The sequence below is a fragment of the Somniosus microcephalus genome, chromosome 1 (genome assembly GCF_052327205.1).
Source record: "Somniosus microcephalus isolate GS21.2 chromosome 1, FLI_Smic_1.0, whole genome shotgun sequence".
Taxonomy (NCBI): domain Eukaryota; kingdom Metazoa; phylum Chordata; class Chondrichthyes; order Squaliformes; family Somniosidae; genus Somniosus; species Somniosus microcephalus.
In genome coordinates, this window is record NC_140987.1 from 4202263 (window position 1) to 4221113 (window position 18851).

Genomic DNA, 18851 nt, shown 5'->3' on the forward strand with positions numbered 1-18851 from the left:
TTAATCCCAGGAACGACCTTAATTGTGAAACATTTTCAGGTGCTGGGGCTTTTATGACCACTTCAATTTTTTCAGGTGACTTATGCAACCCTTCATTATTAATTATGTGGCCACAATATAACTGATTTTGGAAAAATTCGCACTTGGGGCGATTTGCTCGTAGGCCCCGTTCTTTCAGCCTAGTGAGCACCTGCTCCAAATTGGCAAGGTGCTCGTTGTCGTTTTCTCCTGTTACAAGGATGTCGTCTAGGTAGCATTGAATCCCCGGAATCCCTTGCAGGACTTGCTCCATAGCTCTTTGCCAGATAGCTGGAGCTGATGCTACTCCAAAAACCAGTCGATTGTACTGGTACAGGCCTTTGTGTGTGTTTATCGTGAGATACTTTTTAGAGGCCTCCTCAACCTCCATCTGTAGATATGCCTGTGCCAAGTCAATTTTGGTGAAACGTTTCCCTCCGGATAGTGAGGCGAAAATATCTTCTATCCTCGGAAGAGGATACTGTACTGTGTGAAGGATCGGGTTTACAGTCACCTTGAAGTCTCCACAGATGCGAATTTTTCTCTGTTCTTCAGATTTATCATTATTCAATGCTTTTTTCATGACTGGAACGGTGGGTGTTGCCCACTCGCTCCAATCTATTTTGGATAATACGCCTGCCTTTTCCAAATTCTCCAGCTCTGCCTCGACTGCTGGACGAATTGCGTATGGCACCGGTCTTGCCTTAAAACATTTGGGAATTGCTGCATCTTCCACTTTTATTGAGGCGGTGATGCCTTTCAAGGTTCCTAGTTTCTCTTGAAACACTTCTTTGGCGTTGGCCAAGATGTCTTTTCATCGTTCAGGTATGATGTCATCATTGTTCTTTTTCTTACTGGTCACCGTCAGTGCCTGAATGGAGTGCCAGTCTAAACGTATCTTTCTGATCCATTCACGTCCCAACAACGGTGGACCACCATCTTGTAGAATGTATAAATACAACTTTTGTATTTCTTTGCCGTTGTATACAACAGGCACCCTTATTTTTCCTTTGGGGTATACTTTCTGCCCCATATATGTTTTTAAGATAATGGATGTGTCTTTTAGAGGTATATGCGAAAATAGCCTCTCGTAATCCCGTCGATTTATTACGGTTAGAGCTGATCCTGTATCTAGCTCCATTTTAACTGGGGACCCTGCTATCGTGAGGGTAACCCAAATGGTTTGGTAATCATCTTTGGCAAGTACATTATGTAATTTGAGACAGCTTAGTCTCTTGTTTTCGGAGTCGCTATCGCTCTTCTGGTCTTCGGAGCTACTGCCGGCATCATTTGTACCTTCCTGTACTTTCCTTTATTGATTTTTTTTTTTCTGTCTGTGGATTTATTTTGTCCAGATCGGCATACCCGTGCAATGTGTCCAATCTTTCCGCATTGCCTGCATGCTTTGTCCTTGAACCAGCAGTCCTTTTGGCTATGGGTGGATTTGCCGCAGCGATAACATCTTTCGAAACCCTGTGTCATTTCATGGGTGCCGAAGTCCTGTGTCTTTTGTTGTATCTCTGCAGCTCGTCTCGCTGCTGCTTCGTATGATACAGCCGTACTGAAAGCTTTGTCCAATGTTAAATCTTTTTCAGAAAGCAGCCATTTTTGTGTTCCTTCACTTAAGAGACCGCAAACGAATTTGTCTTGAAGATAATCTGCTAGTCCTGCCCCGAATTGGCAGTACTTTGATAGCTTTCTTAATTCGGTTAAGTAATCAGCGTTACTTTCATTCTTGTGTTGATTTCTCTTGAAGAATTTGAATCGTTCCGCTATCAGCAGCGGTGTTGGGTTTAAGTGCTCCTGCAGGGTATCAACAATTTCTTTAAAATTCTTGTCCTTTGGTTTGGCTGGAGTGATTAAATTTCGTAACAGCCCGTATGCCTTTGCGCCCATTAGGTTCAGCAGTACTGAAGCTTTTTTTTCATCTTCTATTCCATTTGCAGTGCAATATACCTCTACTCTTTCCACATATGTGGTCCAATCCTCTATTTCGCTATCAAAAGCATCAATATTGCCAGACTTAGGCATTTCAGAAAAGATATGGCGCTTCCCGCGCTTTTCTTTCTTTTCTACAGCAAAGATATGGCGCTTTCCCGCCGCTGCTGCGGATGACAACGCTGTTTCCCGCGGTTTCCGTTTTAAAAAAAAAAAATTATTTACAGTTGGGAGACTCGTTCCCGCCGGACTTTTTCTCCAGGTCTGAACGCTGACCTGCTTGCCGCGCCAGCCATCTCCCGAGTGCTCCCTCCCAGTCCGTTATTGCTTGCCTCCGATTTCGCTGCCTGTCTCAGCTGTAGAGCCAGCCGCTGGAGCCCCAGCCTGACGCCCAGGAAGGATTAGCGCAGTACCTGCCACCAGCTTGGCCAGCTGGTGAAACCACAGCTTCTCTCACTTTCTTGAGTCTTCTGGACGCCCGAGGAATCGATGTCCTTGAGGTGCTGCCGAATTGCAGCTAAGTCCGTTTCCACTTCATCGCCACTGTAGTGTCCGTGTGTAGATAAAGACACTGAAGACAGGAGTTGGTTCATAGGTGTTTACTAAGCAAAGTCTGGGGGGGAGTTCTAACGGATATACACAATATACAGGCTTATATAGCCCGAGTGGCAATTACCGGCATTGCAGCACACCTGGGGCTCTTAAAGGCACATACACTACACTCCTCCACAGTATTGTTGCTAATTTGGTTAGCCCAATCTATATGTAGATTAAAGTCACCCATGATAACTGCTGTGCCCTTATTGCACGCTTCTCTAATTTCCCGTTTAATGCCATCCCCGACCTCCGCATTACTGTTTGGAGGTCTATATACCACTCCCACTAACGTTTTCTGCCCCTTGGTATTTCTCAGTTCTACCCAGTTTCTCAGATTCCACATCATCAATTATGTTAATCCCCTCTTTAACCAGCAATGCTACCCCACCTCCTTTTCCTTTTTGCCTATCTTTCCTGAATATTGAATACCCCTGGATGTTGAGTTCCCAGCCTTGGCCACCCTGGCGCCATGTTTCCGTAATCCCAATCATATCATATTCGTTTACCTCTATTTGCGCAGCTAATTCATCCACCTTATTACGAATGCTCCTCGCATTAAGACACAAAGCCTTCAGGCTTGTTTTTTTAACGCTGTTAGACCTATTAGAATTATTATTTACTGTGGCCATGTTTGATTTAAACCCTTGATTTCACTGACTGCCACTTTTGTTTTTCTCCTTCCTGTCTTTTGCTTTTATCCTTGTTTCCCTTTCCTCTGTCCCCCAGCTCAGGTTCCCAACCCCCTGCCATTTTAGTTTAAACCCTCCCACAGAGCATTAGCAAACACTCCCCCTAGGACATTGGTCCCGGCCCTGCCCAGGTGCAAACCGTCCGGTTTGTACTGGTCCCACCTCCCCCAGAACCGGTTCCAATGTCCCAGGAATTTGAATCCCTCCCCCTTGCACCATTCCTCTAGCCATGTACTCATCTGAAGTATCCTTCTATTTCTACTATATCCTTGGGGGACACCAGCAGTAACGATGCGGGAGTGGGATGAGAAGCCATTGCAGGTGATTCTCTGGCTACGATTAGATAAATAACAATGGAAGCAGGCGAGTGCAGTCCCGCCCAGCTGGACGATGGTGGAGAGGTGTTGGAGGAGGATGGAGAGGTCAACCGTGTCAAAGGCTGCAGACAGGTCAAGAAGGACGAGGAGGGATAGTCTAACACGGTCACAGTCACAAAGGATGTCATTTGTGACTTTGATAAGAGCCGTTTTGCTGCTGTGGCAGGGGCGGAATCCTGATTGGAGAGATTCAAACATGGAGTTGCGGGAAAGGTGGGCTCGGATTTGGGAGGTAACAACACGTTCAAGGACTTTGGAGAGGAAAGGGAGGCTGGAAATGGGATGGTAGTTTGCAAGGACGGAGGGGTTAAGGGTATAAGTGTATCTGTCTATGTATATAAGTATGTATGTGTGTATATTACATATATTTGTGCGTGTATATTATTACAATAAACAACTGTACTAGATGTATTTATTTAGAATAAAACATCATAAATTTGAGAGGGTTCAGCAGTCCCTGAAAGGTGTGGCGCTTCGTAATTTCCAAACATGCAGCCACTGAGCTTTGAGGCTTTTAACAACGAGTAGACGCATGTCGAAATAAAACGTTCCAAAACGTAACTTTGTCTTTAAACTGTTTACTGTAACACCTTACAAACAGAATTACAAAGCAAAACACGTTTAAACGAACACGGTCAAAAACTGTATTGCTCCAGCCCTCAAAGCCTTTACCTTCTCTCTAGCCTCGTGGAGCTTGAGCTGTAAAATGGCTGGATACCATGTGACAAGCTTAAGGACTATACCATTGTAGCAAGAATAAAGGGGGTATCTCAGACTATACTACTGGAACAAGAAAATAGGGGGTTTCTCAATTCAATAAGTCAGGTAAATTAACTGTATTATACTATTTAACCAATATTTTAAAGTATTTTCTTTCTTAAACTTTCATGACTCTTACATTCCGGCCCCTAATTGACGAGGCACATGAAGCATATCAATTACTCAAACATTCTTAAGAGTCATAAACTAATGAGTTCAACATATTTACAATATAAATGTCCACTTTTTTTGTTCAGGAACCTTTCACGCTGCTTCTTGTAGCAGGCAGAGTTTTGTGATCGGTCTTTCCAGGGTACTGGTCTTGGTTTGCAAACAAACGCGACGAACAACGCCTCTGGAGTCTGGCATGGTCTTAATTATTTTTCCCATCAACCAAGAATTTCTAGGGGCTGAATCATCCACGATTAAGACGATGTCTCCGGCAATGAAGTTCCTCTTTACTTTGGACCATTTTTGACGCTCCTGTAGCAGAGGTAAGTATTCTCTTGTCCATCTGGTCCAGAAAAGGTCTGACATATACTGAACTTGCCTCCACTTCCGACGTGCATACAGATCTTTTTTGAAGACTCCCGGGGGCATGACTGGCTGTGTTTTCAACAACAACAGGTGGTTCGGGGTCAGGGCTTCGAGGTCATTGGGATCATCTGATGTCTTAGTTATCGGTCGGTCATTAATGATGGCTTCAACCTCACACAGAACGGTTTGAAGTCCCTCGTCGTCAAGCACTTGCAGCTTCAGTACAGAACTGAGTAGTTTTCTTACGGTGCGTATCTGTCTTTCCCAGACACCTCCATGGTGGGATGCAGCCGGTGGATTGAAGATCCACTTAATTCCTGTTTGCATCATGGCTTCCTGTATTTTAAGCTGATTCCAACCTTCAATAGCTTCCCGTAGTTCTCTCTCTGCTCCGACAAAATTAGTGCCATTATCAGAACGCATAATGGACACCTGTCCTCTTCTACAGACAAAGCGCCGCAGGGCGTTAATACAGGAATCAGTGTCAAGCGTGTGTGCCACCTCAATATGAACTGCTCTGATGGTCAAACAAGTGAAAAGCACACCATATCTCTTGACAAGGCTCCGTCCTCGCTTTACCTCGAAAGGCCCAAAATAGTCCACCCCTACGTTTGTAAATGAGGGCTTGTCTGGTAACAAATGGTCTTCAGGCAGGTCTGCCATTTTCTGCTCCCCAGCTCTAGCGTGTAACCGTCTGCAAACAATGCATTCAGAGAGTATTTTTCTTATTACAGAATTAGCTCCTGGAATCCAGTATCTTTGTCTTAGCTTCGCAAGCACGTGGTTCCTCCCACTCTGTCCAATACTCTGGTGTATATGCTGAAGAATGAGAGTAGCAACCCGGAGGTCCTTAGAAACAATAGCAGGATGCTTGGCCTCCTCTGGCATAGCAGATTTGTTTAGTCGCCCTCCCACCCTCAGTACTCCATCTTGCAGTGTAGGGTCCAGCTTGTAGATATGACTACCTTTCTTGATTGGAGTATTTCGCTGTAAAGCTTCGATTTCTTCTGGATAACTTTGTCTTTGACTGAAGCAAACTATCTCCATCTCAGCCTTGGCCAAATCCTCCACGGTCAATGAATTCTTACCCAATGTGGTCTTGTGCTGGTGCATATATTGCTGTAGAAGCATTCTCTGCTTATCAGGGTTACTTTCAGACTGATGGATAGTGGCTCGGTACTCTTTTCTCTTACCGCTCAGGTGTAGCAGCAACTCTTTCAACCTTAGAAACCATGCAACTGCTTTCCTCAACTGGTGCCATCCTGAGAAATGGTTAACAAGCTTGTTCACTGTGTCAAAGTTCTCTTTCGTAGTTATGAGATTTGCTGTGACTGATCTCTTGACTTCGACGTCGTCTTCAGCAATCTGACTTGGCATATCTGGTCTTTCTGGCCATGATCTCTCTGTTTCCAGCAGATAACTTGGGCCTTGTATCCAAGTTTCACTCCTCATGAAGTTTTCGGCCTTCAATCCCCGTGAGGCTTGATCTGCTGGGTTTAATGAGGTGTTTACATACCTCCATTGAGATGGTTGTGTAGCTTCTCTAATGGATGAGATTCTGTTTGCTACGAAGGTCTTGAAGCGTATCTTCTCATTCTCTATATACTTCAGCACCGTCGTGCTATCCGTCCAGAAGACAGATTCTTCTAATGGGAGCTGTAACTCTTTCCGCATCACCTGGTCAACTTTAACTGCAACAACCGCTGCCCTCAACTCCAGTCTCGGGATGGTGACCTGCTTCAGCGGAGCCATGCTGGATTTCCCCATGAGAAAGCCACAATGTTTCTGGCCCTGTTGATTTGTCAGCAAGAGGTAAGTAGCCGTGCCATAGCCGTCCTCACTGGCGTCCGAGAAATGATGTAGTTGAGCCGTCTTTGTAACTCCAAAACTCACAGGCTTGATGCATCTACTGATGTTGAAGCTAGAAAGTTGTTGCAAATCTGTCAACCGTCTGAGCCATCTCTGAGCTTGACCTTCTGGGATATCTTCATCCCATCCTCTCTTGTCTCTACACAGCTCTTGTAGGATCAGCTTCACCGGCAGAATGAGTGGTGCCAGGAATCCAAGAGGGTCATAGATGGAACTGACCACGGAGAGAATCCCTCGTCTTGTGGATGGTCTTTCGTTCACCATTATTCTGAAGTTGAACGTGTCTGACTCAATGCACCATTGTACACCAAGAGCTCTCTCAATAGGAAGGACATCGTGGCTCAGGTCCAGATCTTTGACTTCAGTGGCTCTTTCCTTTTCTGGGATAGAAGCTAGAACTGCTCTGCTGTTGCTTATCCACTTAGTCAGATGGAATCCTCCATTCGAACACAGAGTTCTAAGGTCTCTTGACAGTGCAATGGCATCGTCTTCTGTTGACACAGACTTCAGACAGTCATCGACATAAAAGTTTCTGAAGATTGTCTCCACAGCCTCTGATGGTGCTTTGCCTTTGCCATCTTCTGCAGTTTTTCTGAGAGCGTAGCTTGCACAGCTGGGAGATGATGTGGCTCCAAACAAGTGTACAGCCATTCTACATTCCACCATAGCTTGACTAATGTCGCCGCCTGGCCACCAAAGGAAACGCAGAAGATCAGCATCTTCATCAGGGACTCTGACTTGGTAGAACATTGATTCTATATCTGCCATCATGGCAACGAGCTCTTGTCTAAACCTAGTCAAGACGCCAATGAGGGTATTAGTAAGATCAGGACCTTGAAGCAGCTGGTCATTCAGTGAAGTTCCTCTGAATGAGGTGGCGCAGTCAAACACTACACGGATCTTTTTCTTCTTTGGGTGATACACACCGTGATGAGGAATGTACCAGACCCTTCCATCGTCTCTGTTCAACTGTTCCTCGGGCACTTTTACAGCATAGCCTTTCGCTATGATGTTTCTCATGAAGCCTTTGTAGTCTTCGTGAAGGTCGGGGTTCTTGTTCAGCTTTCTCTTTAGACTGATGGCGCACTGCTCTGCTATGCAGCGATTGTTCGGCATCTTTGCGGTCTGTCTTCTCAGTGGCAAACCAATGTGATAGTGGCCATCAATGAACTATGTAGACCTTGTCATCAAATCCATGAACTGATGGTCTTCTTGTGACATCTCTGTCTTTTCCTCACAGCTGCGTTCTGAAAAGTCTGCGTTGAACTGCTGTATCAACAGCTCTTCAATGCTTGCGATAGAGATACAATTAACTGTTACATTTTGTCGTTGCTCCTTGTTCGACTTGTTGCCATCATCTCTCCTTACCGGTCCATTGACTACCCATCCAAGGGCTGTCCTGACTGCGTAGGGTCCGTCATCCTTGCTGTTTATCACCTGCCATGGCTCCATAGTTTTGTAGGCATTGGTTCCAATTAATAGGCCAATTTCTGCTACAATATATGGGAGACGCACCTTTTCCAGGTAAGGCCATCTCTCCACATCCTTCTGCAGGGCTAAGTTCCCTATTCTAACAGGAATCTCCCTCTGTGTGAAAACATTAGGCAGGTCTATGAAGTCCTTCTCTTCAAGTCCACACACTTCTAAGTCTGACAGGATATAACTTTGCATTGACTTCTCATGACCCATGGTGCGTAATAGGATTTCTGTTCTTCTGCCTCTAACGTTCAGCTGTCGCATGAGTGATTCTGTGCAGAACATTGCTGAACTACCTGGATCCATGAAGGCGTAAGTCTCCACAAACTTCTCACTCCTCTTAGACTTGATCTTTACAGGTACGATGGCAAGAATACAATCACTGTCACCGGCTCCAGTGAATCCACAAGTCTCTGGTTCTAGCGACACCAGAGCACTTGAAACAACCTTCTCGTCGGTATTGTTTTCTTCACTCTTCTTAGAGACTTGTTCTTCTTTGTGGATATGCAGCAGACTGGGATGTTTCCGAGTGCACTCTCTGCATGTTGTTCTTTGCTTACAGTTTCTACTCAGGTGCCCCTGAGAGAGACATCCAAAACATAGGCCATTGTACTTCAGAAATTCGATTCTGTCTTTATGTGGCTGTGCTTTGATGTCACTGCAGAAATCCAATGTATGATTCTTCTGGCAGAATAAACATGGCTTCTGAAAGGCATTAGCAGGCGAAACTGTGCTGCTCTTTTTGGGAGATGAGTTCTGAGACTTTTCTTCCCCAGCCGGAGTGATGATAGTTGCAAAGCTGCTTCCCCTGGAAACCACCTTTCCTGAGAGTCTTTGATTCAGCAGGCTTGGCTTTCACTCTTCCATCAGTAGTCGGGCTGGCATCCTGGATGTTTCCAAACAATGGGTCCCTAGCAATTTTAGCCTGTTTGTCTATGAAATTCACTAAGTCAGCAAACCTGGCTCTACCTTTCCGTCTCTCCATTATCTCAAAGGCTGTTCTTCTCCATTGTTCTCTCATCCTGTAAGGAAGCTTAGAGATGATGATTCTCATAGTCATAGGATTGGCCATCTCTTCCATGAATTCAACATCCTCCATGGTGTTGCGACATCCTATGAGAAAAAGAACATATGTGTTCAATGACTCCCCGTCCTCCTATCTGATCTGTGGCCACTTGATAGCCTTTTCAATATATGCAGTGGCTATCTTCAGCTCGTTACCATAGTGCTCCTGCAGCAACTTCCTGGCTTCTATGTATCCCCGGTCCAGTCTCATGTGTTCACAGCTTCTGACCAGGTCTTGTGGTTTACCACTGATGTACTGTCCCAGGTAGTACAACTTATCACTGCTGCTCTCTGTTTTGGAGTCAATGGCTTGTTCGAAGGATCTTATACTTGAGTGGGTCGCCTTGGAACACTGGTATGTCTCTTTGAGGGAGTCGAAACAGATTCTGTTGTTTTACAAGCATCTCTGTAATTTCGTTCTGACGTTGCATCACTCGGTATAGGCTTCTCCCTGTGTCTTCAGGCCTCTGCTGGTCATCAGCAGGGTCTAGTCTAGACCGTCTGACGTCTGGGGTAGCATCACATGCTCCTGTTAGTGGAGAGGCCTCTCTTCAACGCTGTAATGCCAGGAGATGGCCTTCAGACTCTCTTTTAACTCTTGAAGGTGCCCTGGATGCAACTCTGTGTGACAACATTGACTGGCAGTAGTCGTTCATGCCATCCTGTGAGCCTTCATAATCTTCATACACACTCAACTTGGCATCTGAGACCGCAATAGCTGTTTTTATCGCCAGCTGTTCTTTCTTTGCCTGCACTTGGGCCTGCAGTTGGGCCTCTTCCCGTTCAAGAGCTTGCTTCTCCACTATAGATGCTGCGCGCGCCATCAACGCTGCCCGTTCAACTTCCTCTCTCATGCGCCGCGACGAGCATGTGGTAGAAGCGACTGACCTGTGTCCAGAAACAGAGCTACCTTCTTTTCGATTTTTGCTCAGTCTGGCTGAAGTCTCTGAAATGCTATCATCTGGTCTGACTTCATCGTCATCTTTATCTTTCTCTGCTGTATCAGCATCTTGACGAATCTTTAACATCCACTGTTCTGTGGCCTTGACATAGTCCTTAATGCTGGATGATTTAAGATCAAACCAGTTGTGCTGATCAGCATTTCCCTCTTCTTCAGACAGAAGTGCTAATACATCTTCATTGAGTACATTAAATTCTTCATGCAACTTGGAGAAATCATAATGCATTATGTCTTCAGCTTTCTTAATATTAGCATTATCTTCCATGAGACAATCAATTATCTTCATTTTTCCAGTTATCTGAGCTAATTTAGCCCTCCTTGCACCTATTCTTCTATGTAACTTCTCTTCCATTGCCTTTGGGGTGAGCTTTACTTCCCTCTTTTGGCCAACAATCCTTCTGGCTGGGGGAAGCTCCTCACGGCTCCGTAAGGCCTCGGCCATTTTACCCGCAGCTCTTATTTAGCTTCTCAATAGAATGAACAAGGCAAGTAACAGTCACTGTACCTTCGCTTTCTTATATTGTCGTCTGGCTCCGTGACCATTCCTGTATACGTTCGCCGACAATTCCGTCCTTTCCTTCTTAGGGAGCTAGTTTTTGACTAATGTAGTGGCGCTTCATAATTTCCAAACATGCAGCCACTGAGCTTTGAGGCTTTTAACAACGAGTAGACGCGTGTCGAAATAAAACGTTCCAAAACGTAACTTTGTCTTTAAACTGTTTACTGTAACACCTTACAAACAGAATTACAAAGCAAAACACGTTTAAACGAACACGGTCAAAAACTGTATTGCTCCAGCCCTCAAAGCCTTTACCTTCTCTCTAGCCTCGTGGAGCTTGAGCTGTAAAATGGCTGGATACCATGTGACAAGCTTAAGGACTGTACCATTGTAGCAAGAATAAAGGGGGTATCTCAGACTATACTACTGGAACAAGAAAATAGGGGGTTTCTCAATACAATAAGTCAGTCAGGTAAATTAACTATTATACTATTTAACCAATATTTTAAAGTATTTTCTTTCTTAAGCTTTCATGACTCTTACAGTGTGTGTCTGCATGCCTGTTTCCCTCTCTGACTCATTGACTGTATTTCCATTCCTCTCTCCCTTTCTCGAGCTCTCTTTCTCTTGCTCCTGTTCTCTCACACGCTCTTCATTGACTTTTCCTCTGTTTCTCATTCTCTCTCGGTTTCAGATCCAAAGAGAAGTGAAAATCAAGGAGGACGAGGAGAAGAAGGAACAGAAGCTGAAGGAAGATAAGGAAAAAGAACTACAGAAATCCTCAGCCGGGAAAGACGGGAAGAAAAAGGCACCAAAGTCTGCGGACAAGAAGAAAGGTCTGCATCCTCGTCACTGTAACTGGGCTAGGGTGGGGGTGGGGCGATGGGCTGGATTGGGGGTGGGGCGATGGGCTGGATCGGGGGTGGGGCGAAGGGCTGGATCGGGGGATGGGGCGAAGGGCTGGATCGGGGGATGGGGCGAAGGGCTGGATCGGGGGTGGGGCGATGGGCTGGATCGGGGGTGGGGCGATGGGCTGGATCGGGGGTGGGGCGAAGGGCTGGATCGGGGGTGGGGCGAAGGGCTGGATCGGGGGTGGGGGGAAGGGCTGGATCGGGGGTGGGGCGATGGGCTGGATCGGGGGTGGGGCGAAGGGCTGGATGGGGGGTGGGGCGATGGGCTGGATCGGGGGTGGGGCGAAGGTCTGGATCGGGGGTGGGGCGATGGGCTGGATCGGGGGTGGGGCGATGGGCTGGATCGGGGGATGGGCGATGGGCTGGATCGGGGGATGGGGCGATGGGCTGGATCGGGGGTGGGGCGATGGGCTGGATCAGGGGGTTGGCGAAGGGCTGGATCGGGGGATGGGCTGGATCGGGGGTGGGGCGATGGGCTGGATCGGGGGTGGGGCGATGGGCTGGATCGGGGGTGGGGCGATGGGCTGGATCGGGGGTGGGGCGATGGGCTGGATCGGGGGATGGGCTGGATCGGGGGATGGGGCGAAGGGCTGGATCGGGGGATGGGGTGAAGGGCTGGATCGGGGGATGGGCTGGATCGGGGGTGGGGCGAAGGGCTGGATCGGGGGTGGGGCGATGGGCTGGATCGGGGGTGGGGCGGTGGGCTGGATCGGGGGATGGGGCGAAGGGCTGGATCGGGGGATGGGGTGAAGGGCTGGATCGGGGGATGGGCTGGATCGGGGGTGGGGGGAAGGGCTGGATCGGGGGTGGGGCGATGGGCTGGATCGGGGGTGGGGCGAAGGGCTGGATGGGGGGTGGGGCGATGGGCTGGATCGGGGGTGGGGGGAAGGGCTGGATCGGGGGTGGGGCGATGGGCTGGATCGGGGGTGGGGCGAAGGGCTGGATCGGGGGTGGGGCGATGGGCTGGATCGGGAGTGGGGCGATGGGCTGGATCGGGGGATGGGCGATGGGCTGGATCGGGGGATGGGGCGATGGGCTGGATCGGGGGTGGGGCGATGGGCTGGATCAGGGGGTTGGCGAAGGGCTGGATCGGGGGATGGGCTGGATCGGGGGTGGGGCGATGGGCTGGATCGGGGGTGGGGCGATGGGCTGGATCGGGGGTGGGGCGATGGGCTGGATCGGGGGATGGGCTGGATCGGGGGATGGGGCGAAGGGCTGGATCGGGGGATGGGGTGAAGGGCTGGATCGGGGGATGGGCTGGATCGGGGGTGGGGCGAAGGGCTGGATCGGGGGATGGGGTGAAGGGCTGGATCGGGGGATGGGCTGGATCGGGGGTGGGGCGATGGGCTGGATCGGGGGTGGGGCGAAGGGCTGGATCGGGGGATGGGGTGAAGGGCTGGATCGGGGGATGGGCTGGATCGGGGGTGGGGCGATGGGCTGGATCGGGGGTGGGGCGAAGGGCTGGATCGGGGGTGGGGCGATGGGCTGGATCGGGGGATGGGGCGAAGGGCTGGATCGGGGGATGGGCTGGATCGGGGGTGGGGCGAAGGGCTGGATCGGGGGTGGGGCGATGGGCTGGATCGGGCGATGGGCTGGATCGGGGGATGGGCTGGATCGGGGATGGGGCGAAGGGCTGGATCGGGGGATGGGCTGGATCGGGGGTGGGGCGAAGGGCTGGATCGGGGGTGGGGCGAAGGGCTGGATCGGGGGTGGGGCGATGGGCTGGATCGGGCGATGGGCTGGATCGGGGGATGGGCTGGATCGGGGATGGGGCGAAGGTCTGGATCGGGGGATGGGCTGGATCGGGGGTGGGGCGAAGGGCTGGATCGGGGGTGGGGCGAAGGGCTGGATCGGGGGATGGGCTGGATCGGGGGATGGGGTGAAGGGCTGGATCGGGGGATGGGCTGGATCGGGGGATGGGCGAAGGGCTGGATCGGGGGATGGGCTGGATTGGGGGATGGGGCAAAGGGCTGGATCGGGGGATGGGCGAAGGGCTGGATCGGGGGGTGGGGCGAAGGGCTGGATCGGGGGGTGGGGCGAAGGGCTGGATCGGGGGATGGGCGAAGGGCTGGATCGGGGGTGGGGCGAAGGGCTGGATCGGGGGATGGGCGAAGGGCTGGATCGGGGGGTGGGGCGAAGGGCTGGATCGGGGGATGGGCGAAGGGCTGGATCGGGGGTGGGGCGAAGGGCTGGATCGGGGGGTGGGGCGAAGGGCTGGATCGGGGGATGGGCGAAGGGCTGGATCGGGGGTGGGGCGAAGGGCTGGATCGGGGGATGGGCGAAGGGCTGGATCGGGGGGTGGGGCGAAGGGCTGGATCGGGGGATGGGCGAAGGGCTGGATCGGGGGGTGGGGCGAAGGGCTGGATCGGGGGGTGGGGCGAAGGGCTGGATCGGGGGATGGGCGAAGGGCTGGATCGGGGGATGGGCGAAGGGCTGGATCGGGGGATGGGCGAAGGGCTGGATCGGGGGTGGGGCGAAGGGCTGGATCGGGGGATGGGCGATGGGCCGGAACGCTGCACGTCATTCCCCCATTCCTCCCTCCTGCCCCATCCCCCTATTGCCACGCAATCCCCCCATGTAGTCCCCTCGGCGCGCGTGTGAGCGACTTCCCCATTCTTCCTCCCCCATTCTGCCCCCCCGCGCGATTCCCCCATTCTGCCCCCCCGCGCGATTCCCCCATTCTGTCCCCCCGCGCGATTCCCCCATTCTGCCCCCCCGCGCGATTCCCCCATTCTGTCCCCCCGTGCGATTCCCCCATTCTGCCCCCCCGCGCGATTCCCCCATTCTTCCCCCCCGTGCGATTCCCCCATTCTGCCCCCCCGCGCGATTCCCCCATTCTGCCCCCCCGTGCGATTCCCCCATTCTTCCCCCCCGTGCGATTCCCCCATTCTGCCCCCCCGCGCGATTCCCCCATTCTGCCCCCCCGCGCGATTCCCCCATTCTTCCCCCCCGTGCGATTCCCCCATTCTGCCCCCCCGCGCGATTCCCCCATTCTGCCCCCCCGCGCGATTCCCCCATTCTTCCCCCCCGTGCGATTCCCCCATTCTGCCCCCCCGCGCGATTCCCCCATTCTTCCCCCCCGCGCGATTCCCCCATTCTTCCCCCCCGTGCGATTCCCCCATTCTTCCCCCCCGCGCGATTCCCCCATTCTTCCCCCCGTGCGATTCCCCCATTCTGCCCCCCCCCGTGCGATTCCCCCATTCTTCCCCCCGTGCGATTCCCCATTCTTCCCCCCGTGCGATTCCCCCATTCTGCCCCCCCGTGCGATTCCCCCATTCTTCCCCCCGTGCGATTCCCCCATTCTTCCCCCTGTGCGATTCCCCCATTCTGCCCCCCCGTGCGATTCCCCCATTCTTCCCCCCGTGCGATTCCCCCATTCTTCCCCCCGTGCGATTCCCCCATTCTTCCCCCCGTGCGATTCCCCCATTCTGCCCCCCCGTGCGATTCCCCCATTCTGCCCCCCCGTGCGATTCCCCCATTCTGCCCCCCCGTGCGATTCCCCCATTCTGCCCCCCCGTGCGATTCCCCCATTCTTCCCCCGTGCGATTCCCCCATTCTGCCCCCCCGTGCGATTCCCCCATTCTTCCCCCCGTGCGATTCCCCCATTCTGCCCCCCCGTGCGATTCCCCCATTCTTCCCCCCGTGCGATTCCCCCATTCTTCCCCCCGTGCGATTCCCCCATTCTTCCCCCCGTGCGATTCCCCCATTCTTCCCCCCGTGCGATTCCCCCATTCTGCCCCCCCGTGCGATTCCCCCATTCTTCCCCCCGTGCGATTCCCCCATTCTTCCCCCCGTGCGATTCCCCCATTCTTCCCCCCGTGCGATTCCCCCATTCTGCCCCCCCGTGCGATTCCCCCATTCTGCCCCCCCGCGCGATTCCCCCATTCTGCCCCCCCGCGCGATTGCCCCATTCTTCCCCCCACGCGATTCCCCCATTCTTCCCCCCACGCTATTCCGCCATTCTTCCCCACTCGCGTGCTATTCCCCGAATTACTTCAGTGACTACACTTCAAAAGAAGTACTTCTCAATGCAAGTCTTTCTTTTCTTTCTTTTACTTCACTCTTGATCTTTCGCAGTCTCCAATACAATGTTCTAACGGGACTGCCTCTCTGTGTTTCTTCGTCCACAGCTAACTGAGTCCACTTTCTTTGCTTTACATCTTTTGACCTTGTCAACATCTTTAAATATCACTTACTGTTCACGTCTAATTTTCGATGTTCTCAGTCACCTTTGGTCCACTGATGGACCTCAGACTCCTGGTGGCTGCCACTCTGGCTTGATGTTGGTTGAGGGAGGAATGTTGCTCGGGACATTGGGAGAACTCCCTGCTCGTCCAAAGGCGCAAGGGATCTTTTACATCCACCTGAACCGCCAGACAGAGTCTGAGTTTAGCGTGGAGCAGGTGGGTAGGTGTGGGTGAAAGTGGATAGGTGGGGTTTTGGAGGATCTTGGGAAAAGGGGGTATGTGGGATGGGGATATGGGGAGAAGGTAGGTAGGTGGTGTTGGGGATATGGGCAGAAGGTGGGCAGGTGAGGTTGGGGATATGGGCAGAAGGTGGGTAGGTGGGGTTGAGGATATGGGGAGAAGGTGGGTAGGTGGGGTTGAGGGATATGGGGAGAAGGTGGGTAGGTGGGGTTGAGGGATATGGGGAGAAGGTGGGTAGGTGGGATTGGGGATATGGGAGAATGTGGGTAGGTGGGGTTGAGGGATATGGGGAGAATGTGGGTAGGTGGGGTTGAGGGATATGGGGAGAAGGTGGGTAGGTGGGGTTGAGGGATATGGGGAGAGGGTGGGTAGGTGGGGTTGAGGGATATGGGGAGAAGGTGGGTAGGTGGGATTGGGGATATGGGGAGAATGTGGGTAGGTGGGGTTGAGGGATATGGGGAGAATGTGGGTAGGTGGGGTTGAGGGATATGGGGAGAAGGTGGGTAGGTGGGGTTGAGGGATATGGGGAGAAGGTGGGTAGGTGGGGTTGGGGATATGGGGAGAAGGTGGGTAGGTGGGGTTGAGGGATATGGGGAGAAGGTGGGTAGGTGGGGTTGAGGGATATGGGGAGAGAGGTGGGTAGGTGGGATTGGGGATATGGGGAGAATGTGGGTAGGTGGGGTTGAGGGATATGGGGAGAATGTGGGTAGGTGGGGTTGAGGGATATGGGGAGAAGGTGGGTAGGTGGGGTTGAGGGATATGGGGAGAAGGTGGGTAGGTGGGGTTGGGGATATGGGGAGAAGGGTGGGTAGGTGGGGTTGGGGATATGGGGAGAAGGTGGGTAGGTGGGGTTGGGGATATGGGGAGAAGGTGGGTAGGTGGGATTGGGGATATGGGGAGAAGGTGGGGTTGGGGATATGGGGAGAAGGTGGGGTTGGGGATATGGGCAGAAGGTGGGTAGGTGGGATTGGGGATATGGGGAGAAGGTGGGGTTGGGGAGAAGGTGGGTAGGTGGGATTGGGGATATGGGGAGAGGGTGGGGTTGGGGATATGGGCAGAAGGTGGGCAGGTGAGGTTGAGGATATGGGGAGAAGGTGGGTAGGTGGGGTTAGGGATATGGGAGAAGGTGGGGTTGAGGATATGGGGAGAATGTGGGTAGGTGGTGTTGGGGATATGGGGAGAAGGTGGGTAGGTGGGATTGGGGATATGGGGAGAGGGTGGGTAGGCGGGATTGGAGGATATGGGGAGAAGGTGGGGTTGGGGGATATGGGGAAAGGTGGGTAGGTGGGGTTGGGGATATGGGGAGAAGGTGGGTAGGTGGGATTGGGGATATGGGGAGAATGTGGGTAGGTGGGGTTGAGGGATATGGGGAGAATGTGGGTAGGTGGGGTTGAGGGATATGGGGAGAAGGTGGGTAGGTGGGGTTGGGGATATGGGGAGAAGGTGGGTAGGTGTGGGGTTGGGGATATGGGGAGAAGGTGGGTAGGTGGGATTGGGGATATGGGGAGAAGGTGGGGTTGGGATATGGGGAGAAGGTGGGGTTGGGGATATGGGCAGAAGGTGGGTAGGTGGGATTGGGGATATGGGGAGAAGGTGGGGGTTGGGGAGAAGGTGGGTAGGTGGGATTGGGGATATGGGGAGAGGGTGGGGTTGGGGATATGGGCAGAAGGTGGGCAGGTGAGGTTGAGGATATGGGGAGAAGGTGGGTAGGTGGGGTTAGGGATATGGGGAGAAGGTGGGGTTGAGGATATGGGGAGAATGTGGGTAGGTGGTGTTGGGGATATGGGGAGAAGGTGGGTAGGTGGGATTGGGGATATGGGGAGAGGGTGGGTAGGCGGGATTGGAGGATATGGGGAGAAGGTGGGGTTGGGGATATGGGGAGAAGGTGGGTAGGTGGGGTTGGGGATATGGGGAGAAGGTGGGTAGGTGGGATTGGGGATATGGGGAGAATGTGGGTAGGTGGGGTTGAGGGATATGGGGAGAATGTGGGTAGGTGGGGTTGAGGGATATGGGGAGAAGGTGGGTAGGTGGGGTTGGGGATATGGGGAGAAGGTGGGTAGGTGGGGTTGGGGATATGGGGAGAAGGTGGGTAGGTGGGATTGGGGATATGGGGAGAAGGTGGGGTTGGGGATATGGGGAGAAGGTGGGGTTGGGGATATGGGCAGAAGGTGGGTAGGTGGGATTGGGGATATGGGGAGAAGGTGGGGTTGGGGATATGGGGAGAAGGTGGGTAGGTGGGATTGGGGATATGGGGAGAGGGTGGGGTTGGGATATGGGCAGAAGGTGGGCAGGTGAGGTTGAGGATATGGGGAGAAGTGGGTAGGTGGGGTTAGGGATATGGGGAGAAGGTGGGGTTGAGGATATGGGGAGAATGTGGGTAGGTGGTGTTGGGGATATGGGGAGAAGGTGGGTAGGTGGGATTGGGGATATGGGGAGAGGGTGGGTAGGCGGGATTGGAGGATATGGGGAGAAGGTGGGGTTGGGGATATGGGGAGAAGGTGGGTAGGTGGGGTTGGGGGATATGGGGAGAAGGTGGGTAGGTGGGATTGGGGATATGGGGAGAAGGTGGGTAGGTGGGGTTGGGGGATATGGGGAGAAGGTGGGGTTGGGGATATGGGGAGAAGGTGGATAGGTGGGGTTGGAGGATATGGGGAGAAGGTGGGTAGGTGGGGTTGGGGATATGGGGAGAAGGTGGGTAGGTGGGGTTGGGGATATGGGGAGAAGGTGG

At 52.5% G+C, this 18851-nt stretch overlaps 1 protein-coding gene across 1 annotated transcript in view; it reads left to right on the forward strand.

Annotated features, from left to right (window-relative positions):
• Positions 1–12307, forward strand: part of LOC147123896 (sperm flagella and cilia-associated protein 2-like) — a 536137-nt gene extending 523830 nt beyond the window's left edge. Inside the window, exons 29-30 of the mRNA XM_086002564.1 lie at positions 11480–11621; positions 12285–12307. Coding sequence (XP_085858690.1) covers positions 11480–11621; positions 12285–12307 — 165 coding nt within the window. The remainder of the gene's footprint in view (positions 1–11479; positions 11622–12284) is intronic.
• Positions 12308–18851: the final 6544 nt, after the last annotated feature.